The sequence below is a fragment of the Schistocerca cancellata genome, chromosome 9, assembly GCF_023864275.1.
Source record: "Schistocerca cancellata isolate TAMUIC-IGC-003103 chromosome 9, iqSchCanc2.1, whole genome shotgun sequence".
NCBI lineage: Eukaryota > Metazoa > Arthropoda > Insecta > Orthoptera > Acrididae > Schistocerca > Schistocerca cancellata.
The window spans coordinates 241,243,871-241,266,992 of NC_064634.1; the positions used below are offsets into that span (position 1 = coordinate 241,243,871).

The 23,122-nt window shown below is 37.3% G+C and overlaps 1 protein-coding gene across 1 annotated transcript in view; it reads left to right on the forward strand.

Moving 5' to 3' along the window:
• Positions 1-21,873, forward strand: part of LOC126100906 (uncharacterized) — a 48,194-nt gene extending 26,321 nt beyond the window's left edge. The window contains exon 3 of the mRNA XM_049911573.1: positions 17,241-21,873. Within this exon, the coding sequence (XP_049767530.1) occupies positions 17,376-20,393 (3,018 nt within the window). The 5' untranslated portion in view covers positions 17,241-17,375 and the 3' untranslated portion in view covers positions 20,394-21,873. The remainder of the gene's footprint in view (positions 1-17,240) is intronic.
• The last annotated feature ends 1,249 nt before the right edge of the window (positions 21,874-23,122 follow it).

Consider the following 23,122-nt stretch of genomic DNA (forward strand, 5'->3'; position numbering starts at 1 on the left):
GCCTTCCAGATTTCTGTCTTTAAGGGTGATTACATCTATAATCATACAGGTCATGTCAATTTGTGGTCTTGAATTTCTCTGGAAAAAAATGTATATTAGACCTCTATATCATAAGTGTTACGAAATAAAGTGTTTATATCTAAAAACAAAGATGATGTGACTTACCAAACGAAAGTGCTGGCAGGTCGATACACACACAAACAAACACAACACCCGCATCCTTTCGTCTTTCCCTCTCCTTTCCTCTTTGCTAATGAAGCAACCGTTTGTTGCGAAAGCTTGAATTTTGTGTGTATGTTTGTGTTTGTTTGTGTGTCTATCGACCTGCCAGCACTTTCGTTTGGTAAGTCACATCATCTTTGTTTTTAGATATATTTTTCCCACGTGGAATGTTTCCCTCTATTATATTCATATCATTAATTTGAAATAAAGTGTTTTCATTTTATCTTAATTTTTGTAAATGGTGCAGTCCTTTGAAAAATGTATATTATGCAAATAGCTCTCAAAACTGCTGAGAATAAAAATAAATAACTAATAAACCAGAAATATTGGAGACCTGGCAGATGTTTTGTGTTGAAGTTCCCTCTTAGTGTGTTGAAATTTAGTTGACACCCGCACACTAATGGGGTTCCTTTAAGTGACAAATTGGAAAGTCGCAGAATGCTATCTTTTCCGTCATCTTACCAGATACCACTAATGTAATTATGAACAGCACCTTCTCTGCCCCAGCAATCTGTATTATGTAAATATTTATTACTAAAACTGAAAAAAATGCATATTTGAGTTTTTATGAACTATTTACTCGAAAACCCCCATCCGAAAACTTTTCGTAACTACACAAAAAATTGATTGGTTATATGTTAGTAGCCAGTGCAAACATAGTGGGCAGTATTTTTCTGCGTGAAGTGTTAAAAACTTTTCAACATTCTGGATATTTCGTATTGTTGAATTTCTAGTGTAAAATATGTATGTCAACAACACCGTTTACAGTGCTTGTCTGTTTATGACAACCATTCTGCATCGAGTTTTGTGTTTGGTTTGAATTTTTTGTTATATACATCAGTGAGGAAATAAGTGAAGGTGTGGGGTGTGTGAGGTATGGAGAGAGAGGGGGAAAAAAAAGATGATGATGGTGTTTAGGAAAAGTAAAAAATACTTCACAGTCCTTGGAAATCTGTCAGTGGTATTGCCAAAATATCTTGGTCCTCAAGTAAAGGTATTAGTGTGATGTACACTGTGCAGGAATTGCTACACTCACTACAAGAAGTAACTTAAGTGACACAACCCAACTGAACAATCACCATCACCCTAATGGGAAACTGAAGAAGACAGTGCAGATGTTTATATTCCTGGGTGTGAAATTGTTGATGCACCGAATGGTAGCATTTCTGTTGTAGTCCGTACTATATCCCCCTGTAAATGTCCAGGAGAGGTTAGAAGTGCCAGAAGAAAACAGTATATAAAAAGAAAAGTGGAAGGAATTAAAACAAGTTTCACATGTGCAACATCTTCAAAACTTCGTGAAGTGTATAATGTAGATGCACTTAGTGCTGAACCTGAAGATAGTGATATGTGCACAAAATGTGATGTGTGGTTTCAAAACATAAATACTGCTGTCTCAGTAGCCACCTATACTGAGAAGGTACAGTTACTGACACTGATACCAGATAGATACTCTAAGCAGCAGACACAGAAATACATACCCACTGCCTCACATTGTTTGATTATAAAGGTCATAAAATAAAGACTGAAAAAGATATTTGGGCATGCTCAGATTCTTATTGTGGGCATTTGTTGCAAGATGATGCTTACTGTTGCTCTGGAATATTACCTAAGTGATGACAATGATTTTAGCAGGCAAATCCTACCTAACCAGGCCTATGTTATCCTGTTAGTGAAAATTATGAAAAAGTTAAAAAGGTAGAAAGAGATATGACAGAATCAATTAGAGAAGCATATCTCCTCATGGAAAAGGAGAACCCTGATTAAAAATTGGTTTCACAAAACTTTACTTCCTATGACCAAAATGGGTAAAATACCAGCCAGTGAAGGAAATATGAACATGTATTTGAAACTTTTTTTGTTTCACTATAAGCAGTGTCACAGGAAAGAAGTACACAGCAATGGACCGGATGCTTTTCTGTATGTGTCAAGAGACACAAGATAAATGGTGGTTACAGGAGTGTGCAATGTGTCCTGGTGCTGAAGTGATGACTTGAAATCTTACACCTTAAAGATATTGACAATCATGTAATTTATACATTGTGGGAGACAGGTGAGTTGGTGAAGAAGACAGTAGCACCAGAGAAGTTTGTTACAGAGGTGAGGCATTGTGTCATGAAAGGAATAGCTCACCATCATATCCGGAGGATTCAAAGACAAGCCATAGCAGAAGTAAATTCAGCCACATCCCAGAATACTGACACAGTAGTTCTGTATTTCGACTTTGCTGAGAACTGGTCTATTGCTTTGCAGAACGAAATTCAAAGTTACCACTGGCACACATCACAGGTGCCAGTATTCACAAGTGTTGCTCACTACTTTGAAGTATCTCTCTATTTTGCTGTTGTCAGTGATGAGATCTCATTCATGACGGTGCACATGCATGCTACGCTGTCAGTATGATAATCGATGACATAGCATCAAGAGGCCATTTATTTCCTACACATATTATGTGACTAATGGTGCAGCATCTAATTTTAAGAACTGCTTTCAGCTTTATGAGCTTGGTCAACACTGTAGTACAGGAGTTAAGACAAAAAAATGGATATTTTGAACAACAGGTCATGGAAAATGTGCATGTGATGGGGTAGGAGGTACCTGCAAACTTCTTGCAACAGGATTTAATCTCCAGCATGAAGCTGTTGATGCTATAAGCGATGCTACAGGATTTGTACACACCGTATCGGCATTAGTAACAAACATGAAACCCTTATTCTAAATGAAAGTACATTAAGGGAATTCCAATTAAAAAAAAGGAGAAGAGTGGTCTGCTATGAAGCCTGTGGTAGGAATATCAAGTCACTACTGGGCTGCATCCCAGAGAGGCACATACATTGCAAGAACAGTTCTCCACGAAATGCAGCCTGTTGCTGTGTGTCAAAAGCAGAGATGACAGTATACATTAGAAGACTTTGTAGTGAGCCAGTTCATTTCTTTTGTGTATGCCACTCAGTGGTGGGTGGGACAGATAATATGTGTTTCTCATGAGCTGCAAGATATAACTGTCTCCTTAATGCTTTCAAGTTGCCATCATCAAAAGATCAGTGTGCAGTTGCCATTTCCAAAGTACTGACTGCTCTTGTTGGATCATCCTTGTCTGTGTGCAAATTCAGCTCAGCTGTACAAGTTCACTGAGAAGCAGATGAAAAAACAAATGAACTCTTTTGAACAGTACAGTGTTGATTGTTACATGGTGGCAATTTTAATCACAGAAAGTCATGAAGAGTAAAATCATGACAGAAGACAATAATAATTTGTGAATAATATCATAAAAAAGAAAAATCGATATAAATATTCCATATATCATTTTTGTTATAAAACGCTTTCGAACAAAAGTATGAATTGTTTTCCCACTCATTTATAATGTTATAAACTAATTATTTTGATTCAGAAATACCAGTTTTGCATGATTTTTTGATCTTTAGAGCAGAGCTAGGTCTACCTAAAAAATTTCTCACATTTTGTACAGACAAGTATTGCCCACTCTGATTGTACATTCCCTAAGCACAATGACCAACTAATGTACCATGAAATTTTTAGAGCATTTAGGATGGGTATTTTAGAGAAAATAATTTCTAAATAACCAAAAAATTCAGAATCTTTCATCTTTATGTCCATATACTTTTCACAGTTTAAGAATTTCATGCCTTAATGTCAGTGCCAACAGTAGCAGTTCTTCCACTTTATCATTTCTCAAGACATTTAGCATCCTGTGACTATTAATATCTTCAAAACATAATTTGGAAATTTGCAAAAAGTTACAAATTTTGACCTGTTTGATTTGAGGTAAAATCTCTCTTAATATTAGCAAATGATTCACAGATGGTTGAACTGGTCCACAGTTTCCTACGTAAAAGGGTTTTTCTTTTCTTTTCAGTTACAGTTATAAGATTCAGCTTTCCTCCTTGAGCAGGAGCAGGGGCAGGGTGGTTGTAGTTGGGGCCTCTTCGCGTTTTCTGGGTCTGGACCCATGACCATTCCCCCTTGCAAAAACCACTTTTTCATCCCTCTGTTTTTGCAGTTTTCAGTTTTGGCCTACCTTTTTAGCCCTTCTACTGTGTGTGTTTATAGCTTTCTCGCTTTGTAGTTTGATCCTTCTGACTGGATCCACCCCCTTTTAGTGAACACCTATATCTTAGGCAAGTAATTTTTGAATCGCGTAACTTACCGTTTAGTCCCATAACCCCTCTTCCCCACCCCCATCCCCTCAATCAATAAATCAAAAGGACTGGTGACTTTTAGAAAATGGGAAGAGTTACAGACAAGTCATAATCCTGTGTCAGGGGAGACTTAATCGGACCACTTGAAAGAGAGAGATTTAAATGTATAGGACAGAGCAATTTTTTTGTCTTGTCTTTTATATCACAGAAAAGTAGTTATTTGCGTGTTCTAAGGATCATAATTGTGATCTGTCATGATAATGCAGAATATCTCAGTGGATAATTATAATTCACTTTTCTCTGTGAAAAATCTCTCCGCTCTTCTCCTCCGTCTACACACACACACACACACACACACACACACACACATACACGGGCGGGCGGGCGGACGCATTCTTCATTCTTCTATACGGTGAGTTGATAATTGACAAACAGATAAAATTTTCAGTTTGTGTTTGAAATAAATGTTATGCTCCCTTTCTTTGACCTCAAACAGTGGGTGATGGGTAGTGTAAGTCATTTCACCTGCACCCTCATAATGTGTTATTTATGAATAGTATTACTATTTTTGAATTGCAAAACAGAGATACCAAACCCAAATCAGACAGAGTAAGTTATATCCTGGTTGCAGTGGCCAGAACCTTATCTGCTTGGAAGCCAACATGCAGATAATGAAAATAAGGAAAACTATGACCCAAGTTAAGTTTTGATGTGACAAAATTGAAGAACGAGAACTCTTAAGATAATATTTCAAAATTCTATGCAGTGAAGTTTGAATCAAGAGGCAGTTAGCTCAGTCAAAGAAAAGTGGAACAGCCTGCAAAACACAATTACACATACTAAGAATGAACAACTAATTCTCAGTGCCACCACCACCAAGAAATAATGAATAGATAAATCAGTAATTCAGGTAATTAGGCAAAGAAGGAAGTACAAAAATTGTAGGAGTGAGGAAGATCTAATTGTGACCGACTCAGGTAATCGGAGAATCCAAGAGAGCTTGAACTGCCGGCGGGAGTGGCCAAGCGGTTCTAGGTGCTACAGTCTGGAACCGCGTGACCACTACGGTCGCAGGTTCGAATGCTGCCTCGGGCATGGATGTGTGTGATGTCCTTAGGTTACTTAGGTTTAAGTAGTTCTAAGTTCTAGGGGACTGATGACCTCAGATGTTAAGTCCTATAGTGCTCAGAGCCATTTGAACCATTTTTGAGAGCTTGAATGAGGAGCTGCAAAAGTGAAGAAAGTACGAAGAGAGAGAATTCCGAAAACCCTGCTGACTAGTCTGTATACAATTTCGAGAATGAAAGATAGTAGATACTGCGATCAAAAACAAGTCTGGAGTATATAAATCATAGATAGTAATGATTTAGTAGAACACTGAAAGGAATACATATAGAAATCATGTGGTGGAACTGGGATGAGGGAGCTACATCTACATACATACTCCGCAATCTGCTGCATGGTGCATGGCAGAAGGTTCGTTGTACCACTACTAGTCATTTCCTTTCCTGTTACACTCTCAAATAAAGTGAGGGGAAAATGACTGTCTATGTTCCTATGTACGATGTCTATATCCCTATGTATGAGCCCTAATTTCTCTTATCTTAGTGGCCCTTATGTGAAATTTACATTGGCAGCAGTAGACTCTTTCCTCAGTCCACTTCAAATGCTGGCACCCTAAATTTTCTCAGTAGTGTTCCTCGAAAACAACATTACCTTCCCTCAGGGTACTCAATTTGAGTTCCCAAAGCAAGCCTGTAATGTGTGATGCTCGAACCTACCAGTAACAAATCTAGCAGCCCACCTCTGAAATGCTTCAGTGTCTTCCTTTAATCTGACCTGTTGGGGATTCCAAACAATCAAGCAGTACCCAAGAATAAGTCATACTAATGTTCTGTACGCAGTCTCCTTCACGGGTGTTGACCATTTGTCCTTCCCACTACACTTCTTACATGCTTATTCCATTTCATACCAGTGTGTAATGTTAAGCCCAGGTATTTAAACGACTTGACTATGTCAAGCAGTACACCACTAATGCTCTAGTCAAACATTATGTGTTTGTTTTTTTCCTGCTCATCTGCATTAACTTGCATTTTTCTATAGTTAGAGCTAGCTGCCATTCATCACAACAAGTAGAAATTTTGTCTAAGTAATCTGTTATCTGCCTACAGTCACTCAACTTCAACACCTTCCTGTGCACAACAGCATCAGCAGCAAACAGACGGTGATTGTTGCTCACCCTGTCTATCCGATCACTAATGTGTGTAGAGAACAAGAGCGGTCCTGTAAAATTTCCCTGGGGCACTCCTGAAACTCTTCAGTCACAAGGAAAATTTATTATGTTCAAAATGAGAATATGTTCAAGAATTATGCAGCAAACCAATAGTAAGGATATTACTCTGTAATTTCGCGAGGCCTTTTTTTTCCTTTCTTACATATAGGAATGACCTGCACTTTTTTCCAGTCTCTTGGGACTTTGTGCTGGGCGAGAGATTCACAATAAATGCAAGCTAATAAGGGATCAGTACAATAGAGTTCTCTTTGTAAAACGAAACTGGGATTCCATGCAGACCAGACAAGTTATTTGTTTTCAACTCTTTCAGTTGCTTCTCAACGCCAGGCGTGCCTCTGTGCAGGAGTCTGTGCAATGGTCAAACAACAACATCTTTGTAAGATCCTGCGGGAACGATTTCTTAAATGCGAAATTTAGAATGTCATCTTTAGTCACCACACCAGAATGGTGAACAAGTAACTGGCTAGAAGCCTTTGACCCGCTTAGGGATTTTACATAGGGCCAGAAATTTTTTGGATCCTTGGTGAGATCATTTGCTAAGGTATGCCCACATTGCACAATTCACACTAGGTTCTTGTTTTTTTTTTCCATCCTCCCCCCTCCCTCCCTCCTAGTCAGCATTTATTCTTGAACAGAATATAGCATGTCTTGTATGTGTTGAGATGTCGAGATAATTCCTCATAATTCTTCTATTATTTCTCAAAAATTGCTTAAATTACTTCCATTCTAAATTCCAGAATTTTGGAATGTAATAAGTGAAAAGGATACTTGCTACTCACCATATAGTGGAGATGCTAAGTCGCAGGTAGACACAACAAAAAGACTATTGGGAAGTGAGCAGTTGGCTAACAAGGCCTTTGGGGGGGGGGGGGGGGGCACGCACGCGCGCATCTGACACACATGTGACTACAGTCTCTGGCAGCTGTAGCCAGACTGCGAGCAGCAGCACATGATGGGAAAGGCAACCGCTAGGTGGAGGTAAGGGGGAGGCTGTGGCAGGGAAGGGAAACGGGTAGCAGGGTAGGGGTAGGTGATGGTAAAGTGCTGCTTGAGGGTGTGAGCAGGGATGAGGTGGAGAGAGGCTAAGGCTGCTAGTGCAGTCAGGACGTTAGATGGAGAATGGGGGAGAGAGGGTAGTGAACAAGGAAAGAAATAAAAAGACTGGGTTCATTGATGGAATAGAGGTCTTTGTGGTGGTGGAATGGGATCATATTATTACTATATGCCGTTAGCAACAGTTTGTTGCTTACAACTGTGTGGCACCTGATGTATTTTCTATAAATTGATCAAACAGGTCATAAATTGTCCATTTCCATGAGCCATGAGACTTGAGAATGTGAAAAGTGCAACTGTTGATGTTCCAGAGTAATAGAAAAAGGTGAGACTTGAAAATAGTGACTTCTGACACACAATAATAGTGTTGTATGTGGCAGGAAGATTAACCCATTGGGTGCTTCATGACTACCCAGTTCAAAATCTGTTTAAGGACGAGAAGTCAGTGACAGAGTTGGTCGCACTTTAGCATACACGAGGGGGCTTAAAAAGCATTTTCTGCTGAATGCATGTTTTGTGTACGCTGCAGAGCAGGTACCCATACCTCATGCTTACCAACACATCAAACCCTCCCAACAAAGAACTTCATAGTTTGTAATGACTCCATAGACTGCTTACAAGGAACATATCAGTGCTACCAAAGAATCTTTCTGATCACTAATATCTAAGACCTCCACAGCTTTGGAACCACAATAACATTCATCTGGACAATGAGCCACATGGATGTACTGGGAGATAAATTCACTGACAAATTTAGCTTAAGAAGCAACCACAGGAGATAAACTTGAATTTGATGTACCATGTGTATACCTACAATTGCAACTGAGACATAAGACTTTGAAAATCTGGGTTAGGGAATGACAAGTTACCATAACCGTTGACATTCTGAGGGCAATTAAGGGGACCACAACGGCATGGTATGTTTCTCTCCAAGCCTCACAGAAAGATTCAATTGTACCATGCCTCCTACATATCAGCCACAGTAGACTTACAAGAGTTCCTTTTACATCGATAGAAGTTTCCCCGTTACAGCTGTACTCCTGACATGATAGCCCATATTCTCACAGTGTGTACCCTACTGAGTTACATGAGACGAGCCATAACCTGTCTACCTTTGTAGAAAAATACTTGCAGTCAATGGGACAGCAGCAAAAAAAGTCAAGTGTTTCCTGAGGGAAAGTAGATATAACAAAATTTAAGACACCTCAATGTTCGGTGGCACAGGTGGATATGGAGAGAGTGCATCTTGGTGACGTGCGCTAAGTGAGCTCCAACTGCTTTATTCCCCTGCGCTGTCGTGTATTTTTAAGTTGATACGTACATGTTTTATTTATTTAGCTGTTTAAGCTAGTGTCCATACATGTCTTCATTTATCCATCCCATTTCTCTTGCTGAATCTGATGACACTTCATGGTGTATCCTTCATTGATATTGATATGGGGCAAGTGCAGTGTGTGTGCTTCTTACTACAGATATCTTGTCCTCAGTAGCCCTCCAACTGCTGCTACTTTCACACTGTGATCTGTTCCCTGTGACCAGTTACAGTTTTTAGCTGCCTGGATTTTATCTCACTTCCAACCGTTTCTCATATGTTACTATCGTGCAAATTTTCAGCTACAACAACAAGGTCTAAGACTTGGGGGCTGATCATTCTCCTTTTCTTGTTTCACATAATTTTGTGTTAATTTCCAATGAACAAGGGACTGATTATGGAAATGGGAGAGGATGTAGATGAAGATGAAATGGGAGATATGATACTTCGTGAAGAGTTTGACAGAGCACTGAAAGACCTGAGTCGGAACAAGGCCCCTGGAGTAGACAACATTCAATTGGAACTACTGACGGCCTTGGGAGAGCCAGTCCTGTCAAAACTCTACCCTCTGGTGAGCAAGATGTATGAAACAGGTGAAATACCCTCAGACTTCAAGAAGAATATAATAATTCCAATCCCAAAGAAAGCAGGTGTCGACAGATGTGAAAATTACCGAACAATCAGTTTAATAAGCCACAGCTGCAAAATACTAACACGAATTCTGTACAGACGAATGGAAAAACTAGTAGAAGCAGACCTCGGGGAAGATCAGTTTGGATTCCGTAGAAACACTGGAATACGTGAGGCAATACTGACCGTACGACTTATCTTAGAAGAAAGATTAAGGAAAGGCAAACCTACGTTTCTAGCATTTGTAGACTTTTGACAATGTTGACTGGAATACTCTATTTCAAATTCTGAAGGTGGCAGGGATAAAATACAGGGAGCGAAAGGCTATTTACAATTTGTGCAGAAACCAGATGGCAGTTATAAGAGTCGAGGGACATGAAAGGGAAGCAGTGGTTGGGAAGGGAGTAAGACAGGGTTGTAGCCTCTCCCCGATGTTATTCAATCTGTATATTGAGCAAGCAGTAAAGGAAACAAAAGAAAAATTCGGAGTAGGTATTAAAATCCATGGAGAAGAAATAAAAACTTTGAGGTTCGCCGATGACATTGTAATTCTGTCAGACAGAGCAAAGGACTTGGAAGGGCAGTTGAATGGAATGGACAGTGTCTTGAAAGGAGGATATAAGATGAACATCAACAAAAGCAAAATGAGGATAATGGAATGTAGTCGAATTAAGTCGGGTGGTGTTGAGGGTATTAGATTAGGAAATGAGACACTTAAAATAGTAAAGGAGTTTTGCTATTTGGGGAGCAAAATAACTGATGATGGTTGAAGTAGAGAGGATATAAAATGTAGACTGGCAATGGCAAGGAAAGCGTTTCTGAAGAAGAGAAATTTGTTAACATCAAGTATAGATTTAAGTGTCAGGAAGTCATTTCTGAAAATATTTGTATGGAGTGTAGCCGTGTATGGAAGTGAAACATGGACGATAAATAGTTTGGACAAGAAGAGAATAGAAGCTTTCGAAATGTGCTGCTACAGAAGAACGCTGGAGATTAGATGGGTAGATCACATAAGTAATGAGGAGGTATTGAATAGGATTGGGGAGAAGATGTGTTTGTGGCACAACTTGACCAGAAGAAGGGATCGGTTGGTAGGACATGTTCTGAGGCATCAAGGGATCACCAATTTAGTGCTGGAGGGCAACGTGGAGGGTAAAAATTGTAGAGAGAGACCAAGAGATGAATACACTACGCAGATTCAGAAGGATGTAGGTTGCAGTAGGTACTGGGAGATGAAGAATCTTGCACAGGATAGAGTAGCATGGAGAGCTGCATCAAACCAGTCTCAGGACTTGAAGACCACCACAACAACAACAACAACAACAACAACAACAAGGGACTGATAACAAGGATGTTTGCCTCTTTGAAACTGCATTCATCATTATAGTGTTCGTGTTTTTTAATACTCTATCATTCTGATACATCTTAATTAGCTGATTTGAACAATTTCTTCAGTGTGTGTGATTGTGCATCTATTTTCACCTTTGTAACACCTGTTACTGTTAAGGTATGTGCCACATTGGTTGTATCCCCAACTTCCAATATCAGCAAATGACATAACAGTGAGCGACTTCCAATCTTCCCCCTAACAGATTAGATTAGATTAGATTAATACTAGTTCCATGGATCATGAATACGATATTTCGTAATGATGTGGAACGAGTCAAATTTTCCAATACAAGACATAATTAAGTTAATTTAACAACATACTTAAGTTAATATAACAAATTTTTCATTTTTTGTTTTTTTATTTTTATTTTTTTTATTTTTTATTTTTTTATTAATAATTTTTTTAAATTTATATCTAAAAATTCCTCTATGGAGTAGAAGGAGTTGTCATTCAGAAATTCTTTTAATTTCTTCTTAAATACTTGTTGGTTATCTGTCAGACTTTTGATACTATTTGGTAAGTGACCAAAGACTTTTGTGCCAGTATAATTCACCCCTTTCTGTGCCAAAGTTAGATTTAATCTTGAATAGTGAAGATCATCCTTTCTCCTAGTATTGTAGTTATGCACACTGCTATTACTTTTGAATTGTGTTTGGTTGTTAATAACAAATTTCATAAGAGAGTATATATACTGAGAAGCTACTGTGAATATCCCTAGATCCTTAAATAAATGTCTGCAGGATGATCTTGGTTGGACTCCAGCTATTATTCTGATTACACGCTTTTGTGCAATAAATACTTTATTCCTCAGTGATGAATTACCCCAAAATATGATGCCATATGAAATCAACGAGTGAAAATAGGCGTAGTAAGCTAATTTACTAAGATGTTTATCACCAAAATTTGCAATGACCCTTATTGCATAAGTAGCTGAACTCAAAAATTTCAGCAGATCATCAATGTGTTTCTTCCAATTTAATCTCTCATCGATGGACACACCTAAAAATTTGGAATATTCTACCTTAGCTATATGCTTCTGATTAAGGTCTATATTTATTAATGGTGTCATACCATTCACTGTACGGAACTGTATGTACTGTGTCTTATCAAAATTCAGTGAGAGTCCGTTTACAAGGAACCACTTAGTAATTTTCTGAAAGACAGTATTGACAATTTCATCTGTTAAGTCTTGTTTGTCAGGTGTGATTACGATACTTGTATCATCAGCAAAGAGAACTAACTTTGCCTCTTCATGAATATAGAATGGCAAGTCATTAATATATATTAAGAACAGCAAAGGACCCAAGACTGACCCTTGTGGAACCCCATTCTTGATAGTTCCCCAGTTTGAGGAATGTGCTGATCTTTGCATATTATGAGAACTACTTATTTCAACTTTCTGCACTCTTCCAGTTAGGTACGAATTAAACCATTTGTGCACTGTCCCACTCATGCCACAGTACTTGAGCTTGTCTAGCAGAATTTCATGATTTACACAATCAAAAGCCTTTGAGAGATCACAAAAAATCCCAATGGGTGGTGTTCGGTTATTCAGATCATTCAAAATTTGATTGGTGAAAGCATATATGGCATTTTCTGTTGAAAAACCTTTCTGGAAACCAAACTGACATTTTGTTAGTACTTGTTTGTTACAGATATGTGAAGCTACTCTTGAATACATTACTTTCTCAAAAATTTTGGATAAAGCTGTTAGAAGGGAGATTGGACGGTAATTGTTGACATCAGATCTATCCCCCTTTTTATGCAAAGGTATAACAATAGCATATTTCAGTCTATCAGGGAAAATGCCCTGTTCCAGAGAGCTATTACACAGGTGGCTGAGAATCTTACTTATCTGTTGAGAACAAGCTTTTAGTATTTTGCTGGAAATGCCGTCAATTCCATGTGAGTTTTTGCTCTTAAGCAAGTTTATTATTTTCCTAATTTCAGAGGGAGAAGTGGGTGAGATTTCAATTGTATCAAATTGCATAGGTATGGCCTCTTCCATTAACAGCCTAGCATCTTCTAATGAACACCTGGATCCTACTATATCCACAACATTTAGAAAATGATTATTAAAAATATTTTCAACTTCTGACTTTTTGTTCGTAAAGTTTTCATTCAATTTGATGGTAATACTGTCTTCCTGTGCTCTTGGTTGACCTGTTTCTCTTTTAATAATATTCCAAATTGTTTTAATTTTATTATCAGAGTTGCTGATTTCAGACATGATACACATACTTCTGGATTTTTTTAATAACTTTTCTTAATATAACACAGTAGTTTTTATAATGTTTGATAGTTTCTGGGTCACTACTCTTTCTTGCTGTCAGATACATTTCCCTTTTCCGGTTACAAGATATTTTTATACCCTTAGTAAGCCATGGTTTGTTACAAGGTTTCTTACGAGTATATTTAACTATTTTCTTGGGGAAGCAGTTTTCAAATGCATTTACAAAAATGTCATGAAATAAATTATATTTTAAATTGGCATCAGGGTCACGGTACACCTCATCCCAGTCTAACTGCTGTAGGCTTTCCCTGAAATTTGCAATTGTTAAATTGTTGACTGAACGTACTACTTTGGAGGACTGTTTAGTATTGCTGAATGGAGCTATGTCATATATTGTAACTAGCTGTGCACCATGATCAGAAAGACCATTCTCAACAGGCTTAGCATTTATCTGGTTAAACTTATCTTGGTCTATAAAGAAGTTATCTATCAGTGAGCTGCTATCCTTTACCACCCGAGTAGGAAAATCAATAATGGGTGTCAAATGTTTGCTATGTAGCAGTAAGACATTCACTTTTTTACTTAACTCAAGTATTATGACCTGTCTCTTAAATTCTTATTGTCTGCTGCTCCATACTTTATCTACAATTGAATTAGCTTCCTTCCTTCTACAGATAACAGGCGTTATCTGTAATCAAGATCAATGCTATAAATTATCAAATTATTGAAAGTACTCCATTTTGAGCCTCCCTCTCCCCTCAGCTGCTTCCTTTTATGCATACTCTGCATGTCCGTGGGAATATCTCCTCTTCTTTGTCATCCACATGTGCTGTAGTGAAATTGTGATTTACAATCTCCACACAAGTCTCACACTACTAACAAATGTGGAGCAATATGCATATTGATTGTACATGCATATACCATAGTAAATAATTACACAGATGTGTGTGATTATAGATATTTGTTGTAGAATATAATCAGATATGTCTCACTGGTCAACATTTAACTATCTGTACTTGTATTAAGCCACAAAGCAAATGACACATATTGCTTACCATGAATGTAATCTGTTGAACACGTAACTAACGAAAGAATAGAAATTTATTTGCGTAACACTTAAGGGATCATGCAACTACTTCAGTGTCAGTTACCTAAAACATTTTTGTAAATTATTTATGCATCAGTAGCAACTCCAATAGTATCAATGTCCAGTGCCCAAGATGACGAAGACATAATTCCTATAGTCTAATGAAAATCATTTGTCGGTTGACTTCTGTCACCTCTACAGTGTTGCCTTAGTAAATGCTCATTCAAAGAATCAGTAAATCTTGTGGAAAAACGTGGATTTAATAGCTATGGTTAGTAGCATTAAAACAGGCTGCAGGTAGTGCCAGGATTCAGTTTGTCAAATATCACTTAGGCAGAGAGTGCAGTTTGAGCACTAGAAGTTAACTGATTTATTGTGTCAAGTTGACAACACCACACAGTCTGTGCATTATGTCTTGAGCTCTGATTGGAGGAACTCATTTCCCTGGTGTGTAGTGTCAGCTTTAATTTTAATCAGTATAAGCAAATTGATCTTTTTCAGCAGTGGGGACTGCCAATGCACCTGATATTGAAATTATTAGAGCTCTTTATTGTGATGGTGCCAGAATGTCACATTACCATAGGTAGAATGAAAATATATTTATAATTAAAAAAATACTCGGGGGAAGGATATCTTCATTTTTAATAATATTGTTATATAGTTGTGAACAAAAATGTAGAGGCCAGCTGGTTAAAATACAGAGCATTGAATTAACATTGAAAATAATACTCTGTGGTTGGACTGCAATAAAATAACACGAGAGATTTCAAATTTTGATTTACTTATCATAAAAGAACATAAATCAAGAAAAGATTTTTATTTTTTCAGCTTCAACTTCAGTTGACAGACTGGAAGCTAGGCCACATCATTTCAAACAATAGAAATAACTTGGGTTAACTCCCTCAATCCTGAGCTTAGATTTAATGATATAATTATGTAGGTCTTCACTGCCTGTTCGACCATGACTACCAGTCAAACCACACGTTGAAAGATGTAATAGACAACAGTAGATGCCCACTCCCTCCACCACAGGAAACCCATTACAATAAAGTTTCCCAGCAGGTGACCAATATCATCATTACAGCAGAGCAGTCATGACAAAATATAAGTGACTCTGGACGACAAAAATACACCAGTAGGCGCTATAGAAGGTCACTGATTTACGATGTGACATCGCACCATACCCAGAACACATTCGTATGAGATTTCATGGCAGAAAAGTTCTTATTTGTATTCAGGGACCATGTAAGACTAAAATACTGAATTTAAAAACTTGATGTTACTTACGAAAAGTAGCACACATGTCAGGACATGTTTTTTATCCTAATAATGAAATACTTGCAATGTTTGCTTTGGTGGATTTTGTTTAGTCAGATAGCTGAAATATGTAAGTACATTTGTATAAGTACCACAAAATATTACTTTTTTAGTGTGGAAGTACAACCTGAAAACTTTTCATAATTCTGCTAATTTTTTTTTCAATTCTACAAAAAATATTTTTTTCTGCAAAACAGATTAATTTTACTCTTAGTGCAATGTGTGTACATGTAATGCTTACACCCTGGTAACTTACATCTGGAGTGATGTTTCTGGGTTTCATTCATTATGTCAGGTAGATGTTTGGCATAGAATACCCTTGCTGTAGGTGGTGACACAGCATTGTTGCTCTGTGATGCCTCCTCACCGGGACTGCTTCATGTATGTCATTATTTCCTTCTCCATTTCAAAACTCTCTTCTTCTTCTTCTTCTTCTTCTTCTTCTTTTTCTTTTTGCATTCTCTTCATCAAAATGTGTTAAATTCTCGTCTAGGGTACTTATGTTTCCATGGATTGATAAAAGTGCTAACAGAATAATTATCGGATTCTGAACTGTCATCTGCTGCTGGAACATCTTGCTTGACTGTTAGGTCACAGGCCCAGTCCTTCCTCCCAGTCTTCAAGATCAGACAGATCTGAGTCAATGGTACTGAGAGGTTTCATGATTACTGCATCATTCAGTACTAAAGAATGTACATGAAAATATACTTTTAATCTTTCTTCCATCTTCATCTAATATGAATGAGACTCATTGTAATTAAAATATTGTTCAAAGAGAATACTATTTATTTTGCAAAAACAGACATAATGTCTTATGGGATAACAGCTATCAGTGATTTTATAATGTTATAAAATAACTGAAGTGTGCCTCCTTGAGAAAAATCTGTAACAAACAACGAAAAAACTTTGGTAATGATCCCTCAGTAATGTTGAGAGTATAGGACATTGTCAAGTGTTGACTCAGTGCTACATAAAAAATAATGTATCACTGCATTGTGATTAAATAAACGATGTGGTATTCAATTGTGTATGGTGTATTAAGATATTCTAAACACATATAGTTCAAAATTACTGAAGACAAACATAAAATAACTTAATTTCCCATACCTATGCCGACTCTACAAACAGTGTTCTTCAAGCAGATACTTCCAGCTTCTGGGAACATTCAGAAACAGAAAGAAGTGTTCTACTAAAAGTACATGAAGTAAAATATACGATCAGGCACAGTGACTTTAGTTTGTTCCCTCAGCTTTGGGGGGAGGGGAAGTTGCATGTAGCTGTTGGATGCTACATAAGGACCGAGAAGGTTAAATAATTTGTCTCTCTCTCTCTCTCTCTCTCTCTGTGTGTGTGTGTGTGTGTGTGTGTGTGTGTGTGTGTGTGTGCAGGAATGGTAACTGAATCTTTTAGTACACCTTAGCAATTACTGTATCGCAGCTGTTGTAACATGGGGAGAAATATTGAAATTTGCTGTAGGTTTTCATTTTTGTATTGTGTAATGCCAAAGATAAAAATCAGTTTTAAATTTCATCTTTTGTTCCAGGTGTTCGGAGTTGTAATTGTTGGCTATTGAATGGGCACTGAATAATACTGCAACAACTTGTTCGCTTTTGGATTCCAATAAACAACTTGGTGGAAAAATAGAAAATTTGATTGTATCATTCAGTGAGCGAAAACAATGTCATCAGAATTTTTAATTGCTGTTCCACATGAACTGCCTAAACAGGATAGCTTAGTAAACAGCAGCAGAGAAGGAAAGATGCTTGATGAAGATTACACAAATAATCATTTGGAACAAAAGCTTTCACACGGAGTACCTCAGTTTTCATGCATTAGAAATTTTCCATTCAATAACAGTATGAAATTTTGTGACATGAGAGTGCCTGACCACACTGCAACCAAAAGGCACACATTAGATGATGAATTGGATACAAGGCTTCCAAAACTAATAAAACTACAGTCTAAATTTACTAATTATCGTTCAGAGGCAGCTGTTGACATGGTAGATGCAGTTGCAATTAGGTCTCAGTTCATTAAAAATGATGTTAACTTAGGTGAGGTTGTAGAAAATCCATCTATTGATAAAAGTGAAAGAACAGATGTTTTAGTAGAAGAAACATCACTTCAGCAACTTGCAAATGAAACATTGGAAGCGTGTAACTCTGATCATATCTCGGTGGAAGCCATTGGTGGTCACAGCTGTGCTGCAATAGAAAATGGCTCTTGCACAAACAGAAAATCTTCAGATCAGGAACAAGATTTTTTGCAAATGGAAACAGAGAATGCTGTATTGAAATTTCAAAACAGAAATGACAGTTCTGCTTCACTTGTAGCGGGTCAAGACTGTGTTACAGAAACTGAAAATTCATTGCTAAACACTGAGCAACGTGTGTTTTTTGCCCATGAATTTGTGGGTGCAGAGACAGAGGCAGATGAATATCACAATGTTCATGAGTCACTTTCTCTTTCAGAATTTTTGATATGCCCTACTAGTTTTGAACAGAAAGAAAGTTGTGATTCGTTGTTGCATTCTGTTCAGAAGGAGGAAACAGATGACAGTAGTCTTACTGCTGCTATTGATGTCTCTCCTGGCATGGAAGGAATGGATGCACACGTCTTGTTTCACAACGAAAGTGAAATATCAGGACATGCAAGCACTAGTTTTGATATGGACAATAAGTCAATTGGTAAAGCTGTATGTGACAATACAGGTAACCCTTTGTGCAAAACTCGGAATTTGACACACAGTGCAGAAGTAGAAACCAGTTTAAATTTATTGCATAACAAAATTCCAGACAGTGATGTGGCAATAACAAGGCAAGCAGTGGTTAAGGAAGAGTTCCCCATAAAAGAGGAAGCGGAAGAGGACGCCAGTCTGCGTAACCGTGAACTTGATCTTGATGATGATAGTGTACTTCAGAATTTGTTCATGTCACTTGAGAACCACGAAATAGTGACAGAAAGTGTTTCTACTTCTACATATGGTCATCATGAGTCATCAGATACAGGGCCTAATCAAGATTTGTATAACAGAACTGCATACAAAGAAAATTTAGCTGCAGCCCTAGCAAAATCAGCTGCTGCTAAGGAGTATTCTGTGAAGCCACATATTGAGAATGGAAAGGAAATAATAGACAGAGACTTGTCAATACCTGACCTGATTAGTGAGTCAGGGTGTTTCCAGGTTGCAGGGCACTATGCTAGCAGATCACAGAGCTGCAATGAAGAAAACAACACTCGAAGTCTCCATCAAACTTTGTTTCCTGTTGTAGCTGACACAACCCCAACCCAGAAAACAACCTTAACACAGAAAACAGAAGCATCATTTGAAAAAGTGAAGAAAACACGTGAAGAACGGCTGCTCACCAGTTTACCAAGATGTTTTGTTGCTAAGATTCCGGCCACTATTGTACAGTCCTCAGAAAACAGATCTGATTTTGTTGCCACTTCAGGATCTGAAGCTGAGAATAGTATTAAACCAGACACAGATGTTATTCATAAGCATCACAAAAAGGAATTAATAAAGAAATTCTCATCAGGACTTTTAAAAGATGGAGAATGTGACATGAGTAGTTCAGGAGACAACAGAATACACACTGAAACTGCATTGAAAGATTCTGCTCTTCCATCAACATCTGCTGCAACCACAAATGAAGATAAATGTATTAAGGACACTATTGTGATATCCGATTCGGATGATGATAGCATAATTGAATTTGATGTAGTGAAAACATGTAGCAAGAAACGCAACACAAAATCTTCGTATAGTGGCTCATTGGATAAAAACACTCAGTCCAGCAGCCGCAAAGGTACATCAAGTACCAGGAGTTCAACAAATGAGGAATCATTAGGTCATCAAGCAAGAAATTCCGTAGCTAAAGGGAGCGATATTCTGGAGTGCATTGTTGTGTCAGACTCTGACGACGAGTCTTCAAATGCAGTACTGTCGTCAAGAAACAGAGCATCAAATCATTCAGATGAAGGTGTAAATGTATCGGATGCTGAGTCACGTGTTTCTGTCAGTGACATAAACCGTAGAAACAGAACTGAAAGTCATGGTGTAATTGATTTATCAGGAGGCAGAAGCCCACCTGCCATCCCTAAAAGTAATAGTGTTGTACCTTCAGCAGGTGACAGTGGTGTTGGTGTGCTTGCCACTGCGTTTGTTGCTGGGGATTCTCAATGTAGTCTGGCAGACAGGTTGGGAGTGCGTAACAGTGGACTGGATACTAACAACAGTGACACTTTCACACACATTGTTGCTGCTACCATAACCTATACTCCTGGCCAAAGCAATTTAGGAAGAGATGGTGATGTGATTGATCTGTCTAGGAGAAACTTAAGTCCGTTGATAACTACTTGGCAAAATAAGACTAATAGTGCACTGGATGTTCTGGACTTATCAGGTAGTGATAAGAAACAACAGGAAAGACATAGTGTTATAAAATCTGTGGGAACTGCTACAGATAATAAATCAGCAACAAAGGATATTGCAGAAGACAAAGACAGTTCGCCTGCGTGGAGCTGCCCTATCTGCTTTGAAAGTCTTTTATCTGGTCGACAGTCTGTGTCCTCTACTCCATGCGGTCATGTATTTTGTACAAAATGCATTGAAGAAGCTGTTAATCAGTTCAAGAAATGTCCTACTTGTTGCAGGAAAGTTGCTCTCAAACGCGTCCACAAAATATTTCTTTAATTTGATTTATGTCACAAGAGAAAATAACAGGAAAAGTTATTGTTGTGCTGACAGACAAGATAAAGAAGAAGTGTTAATTTTAGTGAGAAAATTAAACTCAACAAGATACACATATATATTGAACAACACTAAAATTTAGGAATGTCTGTTATCTGCCTTCATTTTCCAAGTAAGTATGTATTACTGTTGGAAGTTCCTAGACTGCCAAGCACAGCGTTTGTGTTTTGAGAAGCTCTGTGCTATATGTGATGTTGCTATAATGAGGCGTACATCACTGGCCAAAGTATATGTTTCTCTACTTTGCTGTGAGCGCAAGAAATATGAATCATGATATTGGTATGTAATCAAGGAGATGTGAAAAATGTGAATGAGACTGTTCATGTGTAGTGTATGTTGTTAAATCTTTGTATTACTTATTTATATCTGTATTTTATTGTTTCTGCATTACTTAATTTTTTATTAAATACAGACAAAAAGGTAGATTACTGTTCGCATATTTTAATACAATAGGGATATATACAGTTTTATCAATAATGGTAGTTTGTATATTTGATGCTTTATATATATATATATTATTAGACATTGTGTAAAAGAATGCTCATCAGTATTTATCATCTCAGTCCTAATGACTGATTTGCTTTATTAAGCTTGCATACAACGTATCAGTACGCAAACAGAAGAAATGCCATGGTAATTTATGTGCAGTATCGTAAGAATTCGTCATAAATCGTTAAGTCACCCTTTTGCCTCAAATCATTTTATGTACAAAAAAATAAAAATCTAGTTTGCTGAAAATATTTTATAACAGGTGGAGCTGATGACTTTAATGTGACAGGAGGAACTAACAGTCACTTGTGCAAAGCAGTTTGATGAAATCGAGTCCAAAGAGAGAATAATCTCATGAAAATTACTTAATGCACTTTGTGTTTCAGTAATGAATTTGTATGATAGTCAGTTATGTATTTCAAATATATTTAATAAGGCACTTAACTACAACTTGATGAAATCTGAGAAGTGCTGTCATTGTTGCCAAGGAAATCACTGCACACAGTTTGCAGAATTTAATTAATTATCGTAATTAAATGTCTATGGATCTTTCCTTTCCCATGGTACATAGGGTGTAAGTATAAGCTAAACAGTATGTGTCCCATTTGCAAACAAACATAAACAGAATTACAATATTCAGTCATTCTGAAATTTGACTGTGTGAACAGTAAAGAACTTCCTTTCGCTAGATTCTCAAGACAAAGTACTTGAGAATCTCATAAGTTCAATAGAGATATTTCCACTGCGCTCCTGTGACTGTTGATACAAATTACAATGTACTATTTGTGTTAAAACAGTATGATTTCATTTATACCCACTGTGATATTTGTTGCATATCTGTTTTGACTGTGAATTTGCTTGTTTAGACAAGGGGGGGAAATCCCAGAAACAAATGCAATGTATTGTTTTCCCTTGAATAAAGTTGTGTACTGAATTAGTGTAATAACCTTGTCCACTCTATGAAGTAAGCTACAAAATTGAAGTTTATTTTGGAGACACACATGAAATATTACTAGATCTATAATTTCTTATTGGTATCCATCAGTATTATTTCCTATTGTAACCATCAATATACACAAAAAGTATTCAATAAAAGTAAATGTTGTGTGGCTTTCACTCATGTGGAGGCATTTCAGTTTGTCTGTTGGTGTGACAGTTCTGCTGTTTTATGTTCATAGTGTGCATTAGGTTTGACAAGGCTTGGTAATCACCATTCAAGATTTTCTCCAGAGCAGAAAAAATTTGACACAGCCATTGGTAATTCATCTGGGGACTATTAGCTTATAGGTGTGATAGTGCTTACTACAGATCTGTTTGTTCACTTCAAGCAAATGAAGGCTCAAATTAAAAATTAAGTGACTGATTTTTTTATTATTTTTTTAAAATTGCAAACTTACAAGCTGGCGCATATACACTTCTTTGCAAATGGAAGGAGTAGGTTTAGTTCACCATTCAGCATAATTCCTCATTGCACAAGATGTATCGTGTGTCATAAGCGTATTAATTTTCTTGTGAGGCATGCTTTATTACGAAAAGCCTTGCAAAGTTCACAAAACATGAACTCTCATTTCTCATCCACAGAGAACAGAAATGATTTGCAAGTCAATACTGCACAGCTGAACAGCAATGTAAAAATGACAGGAGCTCATTGGGAAATAGTTATAGAGAACCACTAGACCGGTGTTGCCTTAGTCAAGCACTAATATTTTGGTACATATATATTGTAGTTCTTTTTCTACTTCTATCTCGTCAAGTCTACGGATGTATCACTGTTTCTGGAACCTATAAGGGCAGTGTGCTGTAGACGACTGTCATCTACTGGATCCTATGTTTGGTTGTTGCTATGGAAAGACTAATTTAAAAATGTGTTATCATTTGCATTGAACAGCTTCTGTATTTCAAGTTAGTGTTTGAAAGAAAAGAAAAAGCAATGCTGAATAACAAACTGAATTTTAGGAATCGACTACATAGGAAAAGAAAGATGCAAGTAGCAATGTATGTTCCTCACAAACCACATGTAAGTTTCAAAGTCAATGTGCTGTTATGCAGAGACTATTCAGTCAGGCACCACACCTTTACATGATATTAAACATTTTTCGGTATATGTAAAGGATTGGTGAAAATTTTTGTTTGAGATCAGCTGTTAGACTGATTTCTGGCTCATAACTTTCCAGGTAGTGTTC